The sequence below is a fragment of the Streptopelia decaocto genome (genome assembly GCF_964273445.1).
Source record: "Streptopelia decaocto genome assembly, chromosome: 1".
Taxonomy (NCBI): domain Eukaryota; kingdom Metazoa; phylum Chordata; class Aves; order Columbiformes; family Columbidae; genus Streptopelia; species Streptopelia decaocto.
Window position 1 is genome coordinate 53,374,345 of NC_138663.1, and position 21,128 is coordinate 53,395,472.

At 37.6% G+C, this 21,128-nt stretch overlaps 1 protein-coding gene across 6 annotated transcripts in view; it reads right to left on the minus strand.

Moving 5' to 3' along the window:
• Window positions 1–1,624: 1,624 nt before the first annotated feature.
• NAV3 (neuron navigator 3) overlaps window positions 1,625–21,128 on the minus strand; it is a 268,312-nt gene continuing 248,808 nt past the window's right edge. For all 6 annotated transcript variants that reach the window (XM_082055777.1, XM_082055776.1, XM_082055774.1 and 3 more), the window contains 11 exons: window positions 19,599–19,773; window positions 16,201–16,298; window positions 15,436–15,531; window positions 14,951–15,119; window positions 13,977–14,212; window positions 11,877–12,031; window positions 10,902–10,973; window positions 10,273–10,469; window positions 9,494–9,612; window positions 6,594–6,797; window positions 1,625–4,408 (listed from right to left, as the gene is read on the minus strand). In XM_082055777.1, the coding sequence (XP_081911903.1) occupies window positions 4,289–4,408; window positions 6,594–6,797; window positions 9,494–9,612; window positions 10,273–10,469; window positions 10,902–10,973; window positions 11,877–12,031; window positions 13,977–14,212; window positions 14,951–15,119; window positions 15,436–15,531; window positions 16,201–16,298; window positions 19,599–19,773 (1,641 nt within the window). In that variant the 3' untranslated portion in view covers window positions 1,625–4,288. The remainder of the gene's footprint in view (window positions 4,409–6,593; window positions 6,798–9,493; window positions 9,613–10,272; window positions 10,470–10,901; window positions 10,974–11,876; window positions 12,032–13,976; window positions 14,213–14,950; window positions 15,120–15,435; window positions 15,532–16,200; window positions 16,299–19,598; window positions 19,774–21,128) is intronic.

Genomic DNA, 21,128 nt, shown 5'->3' on the forward strand with positions numbered 1-21,128 from the left:
TTTTCAACAGAAACTAATCTAATCCATCTTTAGAGACCTACAGTGATGGAGAAGTCATGTAACTCATGATATATTTCCTATAATATTATACACACATAGTTTTATATTACATTCTGATGTCCATACCCATGTTGAGTGGAGTACAAATGTACCCATGACATAAGTGACCAACAAGGAAGTTTTAAAACAGAAAGCTTCAGGGAAGGTCCTAGAAGGATTCAGCGTGAGTTTTTTTTGTTTTTGTTTTTTTTTTTTTCTTGGCAAAATGTTCCTTATTACTTTTACCTACAAACAGAAAGGTGAAGAAATATGATGGCCAGCAGCTTCTGGATGTCAGGGAAGCTGGCAGTGTAGTAAATCAGCCAGATACCAATTGTAGAGAGTGATCTGGATCATCTGGTAGGGTGGGCTGGTTTGAATATCATGTTTTAATACAGATAAATTTGCGATCATACATGTAAGGAACAAAGAGCATAGTTTATTCAGACAGCATTGGAGAAAGTATTTCGAAATTATGCAACATGAAAAGAAGTCAGGGTCTTGGCAGATAATTAACTGAACATGAGCCTGCAGTAGGATGATGTAATTAGAGTGTGAATGTCAGCCCTGAAGCCTAAGCGAGGAAAATATGAAGTAGGAGTAGGAAGGTGATATTAGTTCTGTTTATAGCAAGAGTAAAATCATCACAGGAATGCCATGTGCAGTTCTTATACCCACACTTCAGAAAGGACTCTGACAAATAAAAAAATAGTCAGAAAGTCCTCCAAAAAATGCGTTGAGGTCTGAAAGGCGTGCCTTATCATGAAAAGCTAAGAATGAGCAAACTGCTTTTCTTATCAAAAAGAAAAGCAAGGAAGACTATCACTTAAATGTAAAACATAATTTTGATTGTGTTTGGCTTTTAGTATAGGAAGAAAAGGCATAACAAAAGAGAGTTTGAGGTATTTTTCTCTTGAAAAGAAAGAGATATGTAAGATCTAACTGCAAATAAAGACCTTAAAAAACAAACCCACCCAGTGAATAATTAGCCACATTTACAGCGAGGTGTTACATCTTCTACTCTGTACTGTTATGTCTAAAGGTCTTTCCAGGGATATGACTATTTCAGGAGAAATTACAGACCTGCTGCTGAGACTTACAGCTGAGGTGTTACAACTTACAGGATCATAATGATCTCTTCCAGCCTCAAAGTCTGTGATTACCTGCCTGACATAATTCTACTTTATTTCTTTGAATTCTATTAAGTTATATTGATGTATACCTGTTGAGGAAGTAGTTCTGACTCCTTCAAGTTTGAAAAGAAGGCATAATAATGCACCAGTTTTGTACAGATTTACCACCACTGAAATCAATAGCCTTGTATTTTAAGGTAATCTTGAGAACAGGGAGACTGTAAAGTTGTTTCTGAACTGCACAACCTGTTCCCACCATGGAAACAGCTATTCAAAAATCATACTGAACCACTGGAACCAGAAACAGTACTTAATTTTGTTTCTAAAGAGATTAGTTCTGCTGAATACAGAAAATTACATCCTTGAGTTTGTCATTTTGTTTACATGTTTTTATATTTGAAATAATATCTAACCGTTAAGTGGTCCTGACTGCAAAAACACCAGACCGTGTTTTCAATAAATAATTCCACTTTAATGGCAAAGTAATAATTTAGACAGATACAGTGCGCACACCTGCAAAAAAATATACGCAAGCTGGTTTACAAGCTAGAGGAACAATAAACCAATAGAAAATACATCATCCAGTTAAGTCCGATGACACCAAATACTTATTATTAGGGCTTTACAAAGACTACAAAACTTTTCAGATGATTTATTTCACTGTTTCTGTCTATTTACATGATATGTTACATAAAAATGTACAAAATATAAAATGTGTACAGACAAATGTTTCACAAACAATTTCTGAGTTGTAAACTAGGTGGACTCGCTGAGATGTATTGCAGGAAGTTTTGTATATGTGATATTGTGTGTTTGCATGTTAAGTATGGCAGGAAAAGCTTTGCAGGTTTGCTCAGAGTACAGGTACAGGAAAGAGCAGCTTTCCTTTAGTTCTTTGAGTCAGTCAAGCTGTGTACTGACATTTTGCATCAGAAATGGATCCAGATTTGGGGGGTATGATGTTGGTCTGACTGAATCCTACATGCATAAGATCAGTTAAGAGTTTTATTAGGGCAATAGCACCGTGTAGGAACCTCTAGATTCAGTGATGCAGCTCAGTGCCATTTGGAAACTGCATTGATTTATCTTTGTTTTATAGCGAGTGACCACAGGGTGGCCACAAAGAGTTAATAGCACCAAATACACATCCTGAAGGTAACATCCATGGAGGCGTACAGTACATGTCTACACAATGCCAGAGCCCTTAGATACCTTCTTGTTTATATGCACCTATTTTAACCAGACGTCTCTTGTGGTAAAAGAGCGTTTCTGATTATTCTGAGCAGTTTGGATGCAATCTGGTAGTAGCCTGCTGTGACATATGCACATAAAAGATTTTCAGATTTTTTCCCCCCAAAATGTATTGGCTTTGTATAGATATTGAAACATGCTCACTGTAGCATTGATAGCTCCTGCATAGTCATAACAACTGTAAGTACAGGACAAACACACCAGGTAATAACAGCTTGTAAGGTTTGCATTCTGTATTTGTTTGCAACACACAGGAAATCTCAGCAAGTGAAACATCTCTTAACACCAACAGAATAAAATACAATTTTTTAGTTTCTTTTCAATTTGATTTGTGCAAGGTTTTTTATTTTTCTTTTTTTCTTTTTTTTCTTTTTTTTTTTTTTTTTCCAGTATTTACAATACCCACCCAGTAGACTGTGCAAAACCAACCCACTTTTACAGTATAAACTCTTCTTCTTCCACAGTGGACATCACTGCTTCAGTGTACTTTTATGCTGAATTCTTCATGTACAACAACAGCAATCAAAACAACATGCTAAAACTAGAAAAAGGAAAAAAAAGCAACAAACAAACAAACATATATTTGTGCTCATGCTGCATCAAGTGCATCCAGCTCTGCTGGATAAGAATGCAAAACATCTGTCCTCCAAAAACTCCATTCCATGGGACCAAATGTATTTGAGCCGATTTTCTCAGCATTTAGGTGGCAGTGGAAGTGGGTTTGGGTTCCTTGTGTATTTCTGAGGGTAGGCAGAGAAATCTATTCACAAGATAAAAATATTATATAGCAACTGTTCTTTCTCCTATCCATTTCTTTAAAAAATCATGATATACAGATATGAGGCTACTGTGTTAACTGACATTTTCTCATTAGTAAATGAAGAAAAAAACAGTGTAAATTACCAATGGTTTAGGAATTAAACCAACTGTAAAACTGTTCTAGAAATCTGTTTTAAGGCAGTGAGACAGCACCATAAGAAATGTTCCTTCTTTCACTGAAAAGGCTCAAACATATGAAGCCCTAAAAAGCCTTTAATCAGTGTTGGTAAATAATTGGTATAAAACTGTTGTTAAGGAGTGGGCAGGTGGTTAAAAAAGACCATTGTGGTAAAAACAACTTTATAAAATCTGTGACTCGTATACTAAAAACTTGATGGAGCGCATCACCGTGACCATGGCAGTTAGAATTAAATTGGCACTTATCCAGCATATCACAGTCATGTTTTCTGGTGATTGCACAATATTGTTTGTGCTTTCTGAGTTACTATCATCATCTTTGATTTGTTTTGGAATGGGCAGTAGTGTACAACACAAACGCCACTGAAGTCCTGTGACCAGCACCATGCGGCACAACAGAGGTTAGAAGAGAATTAGAAGACTGCATTTTTCATGCAGCACCTCAGGGAAACTAAAGGAAAAAACAAAACAAAACCAACCAAAAAACCAACCAATCAAAAAAAAAAAAAAACCAACAAAAAATAAGCAACACGAAAGAAGTTGCACTGTAAACTTGTACAGAGAAAGAGAGAGAGAAACAGAGAGACAGAGTGAGAGAGAAAGAGGAAAAGGGAAGAAACGTATTCCAGTTTGGCTAACACGTGTGCAATCTGCTTAGATGCCCTTGGTCTAGGGCCCTTTCCAGTTGACAATTGGAGTCTCACTTGGCTCCATAGGTATTGAAATGCCTTGAAATTAAACCAATTCAAGCTTTCCACTTCAATTTTTCTTCCTGACTTTGCAGTTACGTCTCCTGCCTACCTACAACACACCATTCTTACTCAGCGACCTCGGCGTGCTGCTTTAATACTGGCAGTGGTCTAGTGGAAACAGGTTTTACCATAATCCTCCACCAAGGTTTGTCCCTTTCATAGAGTTGATTCAAGGGATGAATCCAAAATGTCATCATGGTGGCTGGTGCTATCACTGTCACAGCTTTGTGCGCTTGAATAGTTGGCTGCCTCTTGAAGCCTCATTAGCATATTCATCTGAAAGAAGAAAGCAATGTTTACATAATCTCGTCTCACGTAATGCTGCAGTGACCGTGTTAAAATTTAATTAAGCTCCCTTGCTGAATGAGGTGTGCTAGTATCTAGCTGAGGGGACCATACAAAAGGATTTCAGGCAGGGCAGGGTGTCAGTGGCTCCTCCTGGCACCCTTTTCATTGCCGTCTGGTCTTTAAATAGAAATGTAAAGGACCAAAGAGCCAGAGGGATACAATGGAGCTGCCTGATAACTCTCTTTGATTCAGGGGTGAGACTGGCTGCAGCTGCAAGACTGGCAGAGGAAGGAAGCCATATCACAGCTGGACATCTGGGCTCATACTTGGAGGTAGTCAAGCTTCCAGATAAATTTTGGATGGTGTAGACACACTACATCAGAAAAGCAACTGAAAACATAATCACACTAACATACCCCGTCTGCAAGAGAGAGAGACAGGGAGGGAGCGAGAGAGGGGTGGACTGAGGCCAGCTGCTTCATGAAAGAGTCCCATCTGCTGTCGGGGGGCTGACCTCAGCAGGGGAGCAGCAACATATCCTCCTACCCAGGAGAGGAGAGCCCCCACATAATTTGGGGATTATTAAAACCTGAAGTCCATCTGAAAAATCATCAGAAAGCAGCATTAAGCCCCAGAAAATTACTTGGATCTTTGATGCTTAACTCTATGTAATGATCAGGATTTTATTTATAAAATGTCTGCTTCTGCCAGCATGGTCAGGGCTGCAAGTGATGTTGACATCATTTTAATGTTTTTTGAGGAAAATACACTGTCATTACAAAAAGCCGACGATGAAAAACCAAAGAGAAAGATGTATCCTTGTGTGCTTGTGTGTTAAACCCCTTTTTCCCTTTTGCTCAGGAATCCTTCAATCTGAAGAACTTGTAAAGTTTTCTCCAGGTATTGAATAGCATTTAATAGTCTATAATGCTGTTAGATAGATTTTGCAGAAGGTTTAATAGGTATTGATGTTTGCGAATACAGGATACATCCAGTGGGTGTGCAGTACAGCCTTCATGTGAAATGTCCTGTTTCCCCAAGCACGATGTCTTTCTCCCCACTGTGAACTCCACTGCAGGCAGGGACAAGCCCTCCCATTCACAGGTTTCAAATGTCTAATAATCAATCAGGTACAGGTACTACTCACAGTGTGAGGGAGCAATGGCGACAGGAGGCAAAACTTGAGCTGCCCAAGTATTTTCACATTAGTGGAGGGGACATGTATATGCTGTAAGCCTGGCCGATGCAATCACTGGCAGGCCAAATCACTGGGTGAAACAATCACCCCAGAGCTTATGGACTGGAGACAGGGGATCAAATGAGGTGATTTTCTATTCTTCTTCACGATGCCAGATCTGGTTTTGGATACCAAACACTTCAGTGAAGCTGAGAAGTCATTTTCTTAGCACTGATAAGAGTCAAATGCACTTTCCTCTGAGAAATTCCCTTTTCTAAGGGTTGCCTGTATTGCAGGAGTAAAGTTCTCTAAAATGGTATTTAGAATTGTGATAAAGGCAATCTATAGAGAAAGCACTATACAAGAATAGCAGTTCAATATATGCAATTTAATAGTTCATTATTAGAGGAAGCAATGGTAAACCCAAACGTCTGGGATCATATTTAAATAAAACAATGCATGGCACTGAGGGAAATCAACCTCTTATCTTTTAATGCCACCACACTTCCATTCCTTTTACATTAAGACTGTATAACAGTCATCATTTATCTTGAAATGTTCTCAGGAATAGGTGGATAGCTGTCTGATTTGCATTTCTGCTAAATTCTGTATGACAGACAAGTTATATAATGTGAGTTTCTCAGTCCTTCATTTGTAGAATGTAGATGAAGGACTGTCCAACCTGGGAAGGTGTTTTCAGAATGAACTGATTAAAAAGTTGTTGAAGAGTGGTACCCAAATATTGTAATGATACATTTCTGGGCAGATGAGAGATGCAAACAATTTAGGGACATATTAACATGGAGGTGATATCTACCCTCTTGCTAGATTTACCTTTTATTTTCAACCTTTTTAATAAATTATAGTAGGATTCATTTTAAAAGCCCATTTTGGGGTGGGTATACACCATTTTTTTTTTTATTGTACAGTGTACAAGTTCACATCTGATGGTGAAATACCTACTGAAAAGCCTTTTCCCCAAAGTTTAAATCTTACCAGGGGATCCCCTTCTGTATCAGTCTGTGGAACATGCTTTGAAGTTGTTCCTTCCTTTGCTGATGCATAACCTTCATAACCAACATCTTCTGGTCTCAACTGAAGTAGCGATGGCCACTCATGCTGTAGAGATGCAGAGCTCCATGGGTAGGTATCAGCTACCCACTTGGAGGGATCCTCCCAGGGTGCTCTCTTACCGTACATCTATATTGTGGATACAACACAGGTAAGTATCCTACAGAGTTTTCAGTACTGGTTGTAAGAGCAGGCAAGAGTCATCAAAAAACATCTAAATCATTCTAGTAAGTGGTTTGCTTTCAAAATTTGCTCAGCACTCAGATATGATAAGACATTCAAAAGACATCATCTCCATTAATGCTCCTTCCATACACAGAATGGCTGCAAGTTGGAAAGCAATCAACTAGTGATACTTGTAGGCAAAGCTGGAGCCACGAGTTTTTGATATGATGTGAAATGAGACCTTTAGGTAATTTGCTTAAGGCATATCAGTGAATCTAACTCAGCCCAATCTAAGATATTCAAGTTAATTGCATTTTGTTTGAAGTGAATTAGGAAGTGACAGTACAGCTTGTTCTCTTCTCCCAGCAAAATAGGGTGCAGAAACAGACTACACCTTAAGTTTGAGATCTTTCACAAAGTTAAGAGAAGAAATTCACAAAGGATAGGTTTTCCCTACTGTCAAGCACAAAAATGCTCTGGAAGGAGAAAGAGGAAGGAAGAATAAGAATATTGTAAGATTAGGAGATCTGGTAGCTTCCTCATTAAAATGCACCCTTCTTGACCTTGCTGTTCACAACCAACATGTTAACTGAGAACCTCTTGATTGCTGATTTAGAGATTTCCTTTAGCTGTGACAATGACACATTGGGTTGGGGAGCCAGTCACCAGCCCCTTTTGTAATTTCTCCTAGCTCAAAGAGCCTCACACGATCCAAGGAGAAGCATAATGTTGGCAGGGCATACACTCATGGAGCATTTAGATGGGCTGCACTCCTAAAGGGAGTAAAACAGTGAAGGATTTTAGTGCTAAAGCCAGAGAGATGAGTTGTGCTTATCACTGCAACACCTGCTCCCAGGCACTTGCTGAATCCAGAGCTCCAGGATGGGCAGCCAAGTTGCCTATATTACTATGCACAGAGATAATCAGACTCCTTCTGCCCTACACAGAGACTGGGCTGCTAAAATAAGCCTAAATAAGCCAAGAGGAAATGTTTCTCAGGGAGGTAGCAGGCTCACTCCTAGCTGTGGGCAGCACTTCCCCTCATCTGAGATTAACAGCGATTAAATATTTTCTGGAATCTGGTGCAAGGCTTGTAAATTCAGTGTCTGACAAATGAGTTTGCAAAGTACTGGGCTAGAAAGCCATTTTCTACCCACCCTTGGTTTCAGGAACATCTAATTATATCATAAAAAAGATTTCTGTTTATTATTATTAATGTTATTTTATGGAAGCCATCCAAAGCAGCAAAAAATTGGAATGGTTCATGAAACAACATATTTTCTTCTATATGCTGCCATCTTCTGCTCCAGAACTGAAGTTCTCCTTTAAGTAGATACCCTGTATATGGAGAATATAACTTCGTTTTTATAGCTGACCTAAACAAACACTGTTAATCTCACCATGGCTGTTCTATCAGATCTTTGACAGCTTTTTGCACAAGGCATAAACACTCTGTAATTCCCAGAGAGATAAGCAGTTTTAGGAAAGTGTGAGATATTCAACAGGCAAGATTCTAAGCCTCCATAGCACCAGAATGTCACTATGTCAATACAAGGTGATAAAGAAACCACAGCTGCTTACAAGGTTCTTTGACTAGACCATAACAATCCCCTCTGTACTGTGCAGTAATTTCTTTCAGTGTCATGTGTGGCAAAAACCTGCCTTTCCACAAAATGTCTTTCCAGAGGGCATACAGTTGCAGTGCATAATAGAAAATGGAAAAGCAAGAAAAACTAATTAAAAGAAAAAAAAGGATTATTTTTGAGATTTAGGTTCGCTCCAAAGGTGTGGAATGGTGTGGAATCTTAACCTATATGGGACAGCTTACAGCACTGTCTACGACACATCCATTTGTAGTCCTCTTTCTATTAAAGCAGAAGAAATGTTAATAGTTCATTAACAGCCAACGGAACTGCTCCTAACACTTAGCTCTGGAGGTAACTGTGGAGCACTCTGATCTGATGGTACTGTTACCCACAATGAGAATTTGAATCCAGAGGAAATCTTAGCACATATAGAGAAAGAAAAAAAAGGAGAAAAAAAAAAAAGTATGGGAAATAGATGCAGGGTTGCAAGATAAAATGACAAAAAGGGACAGACACTCATGCTCAGTACGGCCAAATGGTAAATTACCTCAACCTTGTTAGGTAAGGCTATTTTTGTTTGTTTGTTTTCTGAATGGTGAAAATATCCCTGATCACAAGCTTTCCTCCACAACCCTGGGTGCCTACATGTATATGTAGGTGGGAGAAGATTAGGGAGACCAAAGATATTTTCTTGCAACAGTGTAAGGGTGATTAACTCTTCCATGTAGGGGTAGGCTGATATTGCCTTGACACAGGAAGGCCATCTGAGCTATATTTAGTATTACTGTGAACTCTTTGAACAGTGGAAAATGGGGAACCTTCCTCCAGCCACAGAGGAGAAATCCTGTTTATAAAGTACAAGCTATGCTAGTACCGGAGCAGACAAAGCCAAATCATATATATATCAAACAAAAAAACAGGCCAAAAGGAGTTCAAGGCTGATTTCTATAAGCCCTCCACAAATTTTCTTCTTACAAACACGACAGCATTTATACTTGGATGCATTGGTTGAAAGTAGCTTCGAGAAAGGCTATGAAACTAATTTAAAAAAATGCTGGGAAAAAAATGTCATACCTGAAGTCCTTCTCTCACAGCTTCCAGAAGATACGGCACCAGGGAATAGTTCCAGAGGTCTGTGAACCACACTCTGGAGCCATCAACATCCATGGGACAAGGCAGGAAGAGACGGGGGCCTGAAAAGCCAAGTGGTGTATTCAAATGTAGAACTAGAGAGTATGCTGAAAATGATCTTCACAAAATTGAAAAAGTAGTATTTGAGTAAACTCAAGTGAAGAGAATGTTAATACAGGACTAAGAAAAGGGAGTTATCAGTCTCTCATTCTTAATAATGAACTAGTGTCATGTTATCCAATTCTAGGGCCTGATGAACACAAGTTTTACAGACAAAATTATGTAAAAGGATGACTTCTTTTCTAACATAACTATTCCACTATAAGACCTCAGATACATGTATATCTCCCATCTGCAAGCTTGCTGAACTGTCCAAGTGGTTTTATCGCTGTAATTATACTGCAGTGTGAAAGTAGAGAAAAAATAAAATAAAATATAAGCTTAGGAAAGTTGCTATTGAGGTAATTTTTTCTAAATTTAACTTTCTAAAATTATGATAATTTACTTGAAAGTCTTCAGCAACCAAGGCAGAAATATCACTAAATACATTCTTTCTCATCAAACTTTCCATTTTCATTTCAATCTTTAGCTGGCAACTAGACAAATTCCCTACACTAGAGGTACTTCCTATTGAGAGATGACAACTTTTAAAAAGTTAACATATACTTCACAGATGTCTAAAATTCTCAGCCTGCTTCCCCATTTCAAGCAACTTGACTCACCAATGGTTACATCTGATGAGCTGTGTGTTTCTAGGAAGCTGTTGAGATGATGCCATGTTTTGGGGATCCAGTCAATTATTTTGATGAGCTCATTATTGCGGATGTTCCTTTCTATTTCAGTCTCAATCAGTTTCCTTCTCAGATATCTGCCCAAGAAACCTTTAACAGGCTCTGTATGATTAGCACATAGCACCCACCTGAGTAGAAAGGATAAAACAATAGTAGCAATGAATAGCAAACATTGTTTCCTCTTAAACATATAGATGAAGGTAATGTCACAAGCTTCTGAGTCTCACTAGTCAACAAGTACAAAATGGCTACAATATACCATGTTATTGCCCACTGCTACAACACAACCGTCACAGGTTTCAGCAGGAATTCAAGACATTACTGAAGACAAATGTAATGCAAGAATGCAATCATCTTCAGCAACTTGCTAGAGGTGCCAGAAAGTATCTGATTTCTTTCATCATTCCCCACCACCATTCAGAGACCCATCAATAAAGAAGAGACACAGAAGGTAAAACACTTTGCTGTGGCAAGACACAAGATCAATGATTGTCAAAGAACTGGGCTGAGAAGCTGTGAGCTGTGCAAATGCAGACACAGTAAACACAGTGTGAATGTACCTGAAATTGTGATGCAGCTCCAGATTTGGTGAAGAAGAAACTCCCTGGTTCATGGTTCCAATAATATAGGGACTGAAAAGAGAAAAGTAATAGTTTTTGTTGAGGGAGAATCCATTCAGATGATTCAGAGAATATTCTTTCTTCTTATCTGCACTACATCATGTATTGTAGTCTTAGATTTAAAATACTTCTGAGGTGAACTATTTTTGAAAAATGTTTATTCTTGTATGATTTCCCACTCTCCACATTTGTAGTTTACTAGCACTCATTTGTAATAAAGAAATAAATGAGGCAACCCTGTCCTCATGTACCTCATAATTTTTCAGTAGGCTTAGAGTTTGAATTTCAGAAGCTAGTGAATCTCACAAGTAACACGTAGCATGCAGTGATTTTATGAAAGGAAGTCCCTATGACGGCTCTTTAACTGCAGAAATAGCCAATGTTGTATGTCAGTAAAAGTTCCAGAAAACATTATTTTTATTCTTCCTTGGCAATAAAGGACAGCCAGCAAATTTCTGCTCTACTATAGGAAAGCTGTAGGAAGTGCAAGTTTTCCATATATACAGCTACTCCTACATGGCATGGTTCATGGGTTCACATGTATCCCAAATTCTACTATTATGAAGTGCATTTCTTCTTACTATCTCATAAGCTGGCCTCATGGTACTAATGAGCTTGTGTGATCTGGCAGGACAAAAGGGATAAGAGCCTAAATCATTCAAATGTTTAAGTACATTCTTAAATTCTGTGGTATATTTGCATCTCACTGGGATGCATGCGAGTCTTATAACTAAAGTGAAGCAGACACCTAAGTACTTGGGTAAAGAGGATCAAAATTATTCAAGCACATAAGGACTTCGCTGACAGCCTATTCTATGTTTCCACTGGGACGTTTTATTTTGCAAAGTAACAAACAGTTTTTACTGTTTTAATTGCAAAAGGCATGTGAAAGGGGAGAGAAGAGCTACTACCTACCATTTATTGTATTTACAATTGAGGAAACCATTGAAGATGTCACTTAGTGAACTGATGTGGTGGAGGTTATCAAGAATTACTACCACAGGGAGGTCAGCACCATTGTTGTCAGCACTGCACTGTTCAGCTAGGTTTGCTAGGTATTGTCGCAGATCCTGTAGCAGAATTAACAAGAAAAGCAGAAAAGATGAACTCAATTAGACCATAGATGAAATTTCAGTGGAAAAGATTTTCCTAAAGATAAAAGAGGCTGCTATAGAGTTTCCCCACTGTGGATCATTGAGCTGGATCAGCACATGCAGGAAGAACAGCTTCTTCGATAGGGGAACATTGAAACCACATGCTAGGGAAAATAAAGACACTAAACATAAGGCAAATACTGAAGCGTACACATTCCCATTTAGTGGATACATTCCCATTTAGTGGATACATTCCTTAGAAACCTGCTGATAAAATGTCTTCTCTTCGGTGGAAAACAGGTTGTAATAAAACATGCCGTTTCCAATGGGCTAAGATACATTAACTGTTGGACCTCTATTCTCAAGAATGCCATATTTATACACCAAAAAACCCCCACCATTGTAAGCATCTTGAACTGCTCCTTCAGGTATCTCCTTTCACCACTCTCACTGAGTATCTATTTGACTCTTAAAGGTTACCATATCACACCTCATAACAAATTTTGTTGTGTAAATTCTTTTTTTTTTTTTTCTGTCAGCTATCTCTCTGGCTGCCGTTTAGTGCTGGAGTAAAAGAGAGCTTTCTATAATCATATTTTTCTCGAAACTTTTTTTACGCTTAAGGGTCTGGGCTAGTCAAGTTTTACAGCTGTATCTCCAGAGCTATCTAATTTTGTCAGTGGTAAAAATGCTCAGTATTACAGACAAAGTTCCTATTGCCATTTTACTTTCTGCATCTGGGAATGGGAACATGCAATTTTTTTTTTGTTTCGAGAAAGATTTTTGTTTCGCTTTTTATGATCAGGTATCTCTAGAGAAACATCATGAGCTTCTTCCACAGAACAGTACCTTCTGTATTTTTCAAATATACTTGGTATTTGAAAATGTTCATTTTTTCTTTTTTATTACAAATTCAAAAGTTTTATATAAATCTTAATAGAAACAAAAGACAAGGAAAATGAACAAACAGAAACAAAAACAGCCAACCAACAAAACCTCCCAAAACAAAACCACGTACAACAAGAAGTTCACCAGAAATCCAAAAGCTTACTCTTTCATGAGACAATTTTAATTATAAATGTATATGATATAACAATAAAACATCCCTTGCCAGAGTAAATGGCATCACAAATCCTCTGTATAAAGAAATTGAAAAGTGGAGTTTTTTACTGTAATGGTCCTCTTGCCCCTTTGGGATCTCTATGTTCTTCCTTCTTGTGTTATGTTAATGTTTATTATGTTCTGTGCAAATCCGTAAGCTCTGGTCAAAACCTTACATTTTCTTTTCCCTGGGCACCAAGTTAGGAGTATGCCCAATTTAGGACAGGAAGTGAAAAGCATTATTTGTGACTAGCACAGTCGTTATGATAGAAGCTTGATAATTTGAGCTCTGTAAATCACTGTGAATGTGACATGACATTATGTCATTTTGATATGGTCAGCTTCCTGACCAACGCATGTCAGAAACAGTGGCAGCAGATGTATTTATCCAGTGCTGATTTAGAAGCTGAACCCAAGAGAGTAATTCAAAATCCCTATTCTGAAATATTTGGTAATAATAGGCTGCTATTGTCACTATAAAAAAACAAGTTAGACTTGTATTACTATATATCTAACCTTTCTGACAAAGGAATTACAGACACTCTAAGAATTGAATTTACATAAGAATTTGACTCTGCATTTATCTTTAAGGTGTGTTTCCTCAAGTGGAAGGAAAATTCTGACTTCCTTCACAGTGCATCAGTGGTTAGTTTAGAACAGAAAAGTCTGGTCCCTGTTCCTCACTGGGGTAGCAGACTGAATTCTTGTAGGAAAAAACACTCTCTGAGCAAATTGACAAAGTAATATGTCAATTAATAGGACATGCACTGCATCATCACTACAAATCAGACAACAAGTTATCTTTTCATTTGTGACTTACCTTGCTTGACTTGTGATCTATGTTAAAAGTTGCAATTGCATCCTCAGGTTTTTTTCTGCCAGATTTAGTTATAATATATTCAGCCAACCTGTTAGCTAAATAGGTTTTTCCTGTGCCACTAGGTCCTGACAGAATAATTCTGCGATGCTCCATCAGTAAATTAAAGTACCGCTGGGTAATTGGTTTAGGAATTAACGTGTCAAACACAAAACTGTCCAAACTGTTTTCTTCCACCCCTGGGAAAAAAGAAGAGCAAAATGGTCTGTCTTCATCCTTGCTAAGGTATGTATAGGTTTGGCCCAGCATCTGATGGTATCAGTGCCATGCTCAGAGCAAAGTAAGGTATTTCTGCCTAAATCAAACTCCTATCAAGGGATTCCTTATTATGGAAATGCTTATATCCTTTTAAAGGGCCAAAAATTTGAACAGTGGTAGTGGGATGAGATGGATGGGAGAGATGAAATTAAAGTAAGTGTGAAGAGAAGGCTCAGTGAAGCAAAGATGTATGTTTCAGACACTACAGGCAACCATTCAAAAAAAAGGTCAAAGTGACAGCCACAAGGATTAGCAGTTGTCACATCAATGTATGTGTAGTTCTTCTGAATGCCTTGCACCCCTCCAATAACTAATCCTACAGCTCTCTAAATGGATCATTTTTTTCCTGCAGAACTGGATAAGGCATAAATATAATAATCTCTGTTTTGGGGTTGGGGGCTTTGTCACTTTTCAGAAATTTGTACTTTGCTGTGATTTGGCAGTCAGACAGAGAAGGACAGAGATATTCTTAGTTTTACCTCAAAATGCCCCACTGTGTTTGATATTGTACAATGTCATACAGAGAGTTTATGTCATAAATGAGTCCTTGAACTGGAGACAAAATAAAGGTCATGTGTAAGGAAAAAAAAAAAAAAGCAGAGATGGGGGAATGCAGTAAAGAACTCTACAATATCTGCAAAATATTCTTGGAGTTTCACCTTTCAGGTTCACAGTGATGACGTTATTGTCTCCAACCAGATATCCACAAGGCAGCAGTTCAGGCACTTCTAGATTATGGGCTCTAGTTACATCCCCTATACAATAGCTAGCAATGCAGTCAGAACTTAAACCCAGGCTAGTAGTTGGATCCACTCGGAAAATATATTCCTGAAATTATACAAAAACACCACAAGACAGAAAAATAAAAATAAAAATGGTTAATGAATTAAAGCAGTTTGGAAAATATTTTGATACAGGTGGAGTCATTTGATAAGGAGATTCTTGCGGTCACATACAAAAAATCAGACTACAATCATGAAAAAAGAGCAGGAACATTAGGAATAAAGTTTAGTATCAGTGTTAGCTATGTGTCAAAAACCAAATCAAAGGGAAAACTTGGCAAGAGAACCCAATGAATACAGACGTTTTCTTCAGTGAAAAAGAAAACTGAATTAATACTTGATTTTATTTTTCACTGTCTTACCTTGAAGAGACGTCTAATTACACCATCTAAAATGTCCCACTTTGTTTTTCCGCTGACTCCAATTGATCCTATCAGATATGAACGTGGTTTTTGATCCTGCAAAAAGAGATTTTTGGAAACTGGAGTAAAAATGGTCGTAATTAGTTTTCTATGAAGATTCGTAGTTTTCCCAATTAAGAAAAAATAATAGTATTTAGAATATTAAAATTTACAACTATGTTAATAATCTCTGTGCCAGAAATAGGTAAGGGTGATATTACTTTGGTACATCCTTATAAGGAAGGAAATACAGTATTTTATTCTGTTCTTAGATTACATCTGTATTTATAAAGAGCTGGATACAAATAAAAGCTAAATTGTATTTTTATATTTTTTTTTTTTTTATAAACAGAAAATGAAAAAATAACCATGCGATTCCAAATTGATTACCTCAGTAGCATATTCATAGTTGCACCCTCAGGGGTCCAAGGCATAGATTTAATTTATGACAACTTTTAAATGGAGATAGTAAGTCCCAGAACTACTTACTACTAATAAAACTGAGAATTGGTAGTGTCTGAGCCGCCACAAAGGCAGAAGGAGGCCATATGATGTTAGTCTACAGGGAGTGCCTAGCTACATTGAGCATGGATGACAAAGAGCTGCTGTCTTTAGGGTATTTCCCTTCATTTCCCGGCTGAAAATACTGAAACAAGTTGAGCTACTCTACTGCAAGATTTGTCTGAGCTATAATTCTGTGTCCAGACCTCTGAGTTATGAACTTACCTTGGCTCGACTATAGCCTTTGTTTATAGTGACTAAAATTTTCACACTATGACCTTCCTTGTGGAGTGCTCCATCACTGACATCATCCAACAAAATATCTGCAATAAAAGAAGGGAAGGATCAACCTGGCAAATCACATCAGTTATGTTCACATCATCAGTTCAATATTTTTTCAAAGGCGTTTTCAGTTAAAAAGAAAGGCTTCCATCCCAACAACTTGCAATCATTTTAATCTGTACTTATTCATAATTCACCTTTTCTATTGGAGATTAAAAAAAGTTAGAATTTGTCAATTTTTGAAACCATATTAGGAGCTTTAATCATGTACAAATTAATTGGGATCCCATAAATAAATTCTTGTATTATAGTCTTGCCTTTCTTTTCTTCTTGAAACTTGCTCAAAATTACATCTACAAGGCAATGTTATTTAGAACCTAAATTAAGTTTATATCTTTGAGCACTCATTGTGTACTTTAGAATACTCTAAGGGGACAAGCAACAAATCCTTGTGTTACTGCTTGCAGCTAAGTAAAGCGGCATTTTAATTTCTCTTTCCAGACGATTTCTTTACCTTCTATACACATGGCATAGATGATGTTTTTTTAGCCCCACAATACAGGCTTACAAAGAGTAGCCATTAGGAAAACCACTCTGCCATCCTCCAGAATATGGGACTTTATATTCAGCCATTTCCCTAAGAAAAAGTTTCATTTTTCTTGGAGGTAAAGAGTAATTTTTGTCTGCTGTGTGCCTCTGTTTCTACCTCTTCTCTAACTCCTAAAATGAGAAAGTAGAAGAATGTATTTCTTAACTGAAGGTTGAGCCTACAACTTTATTGCAAGGGATAAAACTGCCATCTTCCTCTAGAAGTTCTCTCAGAGATTTTCCTGCTAGACATTTAAACTATCAAATTAGGAGAGATTATGGATTTTCATTTTCTTCAAAGGCCAGCACAGTAATCCACTACCCTAGGTTCTGCTTGTTCTTATTGTGGTGATTAAAGGAAAGCATCAACTTCATGTCAGAGTCTACACAAGGTCAGATTTCACCCAAATTAAAGAAGGAGTCAGTAAAAGTCAGTCACTTGCTCAAAGGAAAACCAAATAAGATTTATGAATATTATTTCAATTAATATATTAAGAAATCTTCATGTAAAATGTTAGGCAGTTTAAATCCTGATCTAGAAATAAGATTCTGCTTTTTTTTCTGCCTTTTTTTTTTTAATCGGTTGAACAAAGAATCATTTTTATTGTGAGCTTAAACAAATCCATGCTTGTTTTCTTCCTGGTGGTCAGTTTTTGTGTGCCACCAACACTGAATATTTCACTTCACTGTATTTCAGCATATTTGACAAACCGTAAGAGTTTCCATAATGTCACAGTTCATCTGAGGGTAATTTATAATATATCTGATCCGCCTGTGAAATTTTTCAGTCTCTAAATAACCCTTGTGTAGCCTTCTAAATACCTTTTCCTGTAAGTCTCTAGGAATGAAGCACCACTCTATGGCTAGAAAAAAACTCCACTTTCTACTAGGAGCTCTTTCTCTTGCTGACACAAGTGGCTGAGAAGATGCCCAAGGGGTCTCATTTCATGGTGGTTCTAACTGTTTCGATTACCTCCTGCCAGCCCTCCTCCTTGGGTCCACTGTGGTGGCTCTGGCTCACTTCTTGTCTGAGCTCTGGCACCCTTTCGACCAGACAGCCCAGCCAGACTCTTGTACTGGTCTTTGTTTGCTGCTCTTTAATCCAGTGACTGAAATATGGGTGTCTATGGCTGCTGAGCCCCTCCTCAGTTTGTCGCTCATATCTACCTGGAGGAGATGGTTGTACCTTTAAGAAGTGACAGTGGATAGCTTTGGTCATTTCCAGATGACCACTGGAGACACTGGCCTCGCAGATAGTGCCATGGCATTTTTTAATACGATGAGCCAAAGCGCTCGTTCACTCGCTCAGATTAGTCCTCAGCCTGATTAACCTCTCCATATCTCAGGGACTTTTGTTAAATACTGCTCCAGCTGCCACAGAAATCCCACAAGGCTTGGTAGGAAAACTGCCATCCTTCCAAGTTCTCTGGCATGGCAACAAAATGATACTCACAATGATCAAAAAGTCCAGATTCATAATCAAATGAAATCCTCCACTACTCATTAGGCACCCTGATTTCTTTAATTTCTTATAACCAAAAGTGATTACTTTACATGCTAGAAAAACATTTAGAACCAATAACACAGAAAATCATATAAAGCTTATATTATGTTTATTCCTTTATCTAGACAGAGTTAGCACCAAGCGACAAAGTGCTAATAGCTGCTACTCATGAAAGAGATTCTACAATTAGCATTTTGAAAAAAATTCTGTTCTGAGGTTTTTTTTTTTAATTTTTACTGTGTGTTGATGTGTGAGCAGGAACCATAGCTTAACTTTTTATCCCTGTTTTAGCAACAATACATTGTCTACTGAAGCGCAGCTCAGACTCATTCATTCTAAAAGTTAAACCTGGCAAAAAATGTAGGCTGGAATGTAAATAAAAATATACCAATTTTCATACAGAATCTAATATTAACCAGAAGAAATATTAAAGTATCTGTGTAATCAATAAGTGGCAGGATATTATGACTAACTGCCAATCCAAATTGTAGTCAAGCAGTTTGGCACATTCCCAGCTGTACTCTTGCCTAGACTCTTTCTACAATTATTAGCCACATTTTTATTGCTTCCAGAGACTGCATTATACTTTCTGTGGAATGCCGCCTTGCTTCTGCTCTGCTCCCAATTCTAATGTTAGAGACAGCACTTCTGTTTCTTGGCTATGTTAGCAAAACACGTGTAGAAGGCTTATTATAATAATCTCTATGGCATGGAAAATAATCAAATGTTAACGTTCAGGATGTGGACTGAAGTTCTGCTTGCTTTCTCTCATTCACAGAAGACAATGAGAGTGCTTAATAAGCCAGGTGGGCTTTGGCTCCTGTGATAAATGGCGATTTGGTCCAACAGGCTAACTAGCTATATCACATTAAAAAAATGTAAGGGATAAATCTGAGACCACCTTCTGCTCCAGCTGCAAATATGAAGTGAAGTTAAGGGACCTAACTGAATGATAAAAGATCTGTAAACAAAAGAGAAAGTTTCATGTTCTATGCTCACATTTTTCTCCTAGGGACAAGGGAACATATCTACAGAGTTGTTATGTATACTGCAACAGATATTTCCCTTTTTAAACAAATTGTAAACTAGATGACCAAAGCCTAGTTAGATGACTAGGAAGGCAGTGTCACAGCTAGGAACTAAGCAAATATCATGAACAATCTGTTACTATTATTCAGGAACTTCTAAAAGCTACATTTTCAGAAATGAATAACCGTTCTTCCTCAAAATGTGCTCAAAATATGGTTACCTGATGTAACAGATTCTGTGATGTTTAAATTGTTCAAAGAAAGTCCTAGTGACTGCCGTGATGAAGAAGATGATGTGCTGCTTGAAGACTCTGATGATGGCCGGGCAGGCTTTCCAGTATTTCCAGTCTCTGCCTTTAAACGATCATTTTCAGCTTTCAATATCTCAATTTCATTCTGTATTCAAAAGAAATCAGCATCAAAGCACAGGAGGTTATTCTTTCAGAAAACCACTGGGGATGGCTATTCTGGTGCTTGCTGTTTGCCTGCAGGAACTAACCGGTTTACCACTTTCACAGCAGTATGTAGCTCGATATATCAGAAGTTCAACCCAGTCAGTGAAAACCGGGTTGCCTTCACTTCTGAAATGAAGATGGAAAGCCCCTATAGCCTTGTTTTAGCTTTTTTATTTTTTTATTTTTTTCTCAAAACACTTCCTAAACAACGTAAGTTTCAAGCTTCTGTGTTTATTGTATAGTTGACCATAATACAAGCATGGTAAAAACTTTCCCAGCTATCCCCACTTTTATAAGCTACTTTTTATTGTCAAATATCTTAGGTCATAGTCATTTAAGAAAGTAATTGTTAAAATCTTAGACATGTCAATGTTTCCTAAGAAACAGAAAATTATTACTGCCACTGAGTGTAAAATTTAAGCAGTAACTTCACAAGAGGAAAAATGAAATTAAAACTGAAAAATTAGAAATTGATATTTTAACAGTTTCATAACCCTTCTTGCTATCAGAGAAGACTTTTTGATCATTCAAACATGGGACTGTTCGCATAGTGGCCAGCAAATGCTTTTTGATGAAAACATATGGTGACACATGAATCAGAACAACTATGAATTTTTTTAGCTAAATCCTCTGTGGTGCCAAGTGATTATTGAATGTACAATAATAAAATGAAAACTTAGCCTGAGAACAGCCTGGTACCAGTTAAATCTAGCTTTCAGTCACTTCATGAAGCACAGTACAAAGCAACTGCTTATTCTTGCAGATGGTTTTGCAAATCAAATTTAATTCCACATTCACTAACACTCAGTATAAAAGTCCTATTCTTTTATGAAGAGCTGTTGAGTTACATTATACAACTAAAAACATGCAAGATAGCATCACAAAAAAACCTGTAACAGCTATAAAAAAGATTAGACCATATAGACAAAGGTCAGGAGACAGTAAAAGGAAAGGGACAAGCCAGCAAAATAGTGACAGAAGGTAACAGATGAATGCACCAGCTTAGCCCAGGGTTCAAATCAGGAACTATGAGGAAATGAGTCATGCAACCTCTATGTACTCTGCCATTTATGCTAATCACAAAACTTTTAGCAGTCTTCCGTCCAGCTGAGGTTTAGATTTTTATGTATCATTCCCACCGATCCTACTTTTTTACCATACCAATCCTCATCAGTTCTTCAAAATGTCACAGAGTTTGGCAACTCCAAGGTGGATGTCTGTCCTTTTAGGAAAACTTCAGAACTGGTGGTTACCAGCAACAGCATCTGAACTAATCATCTGTGCCCAGCTTTGGGG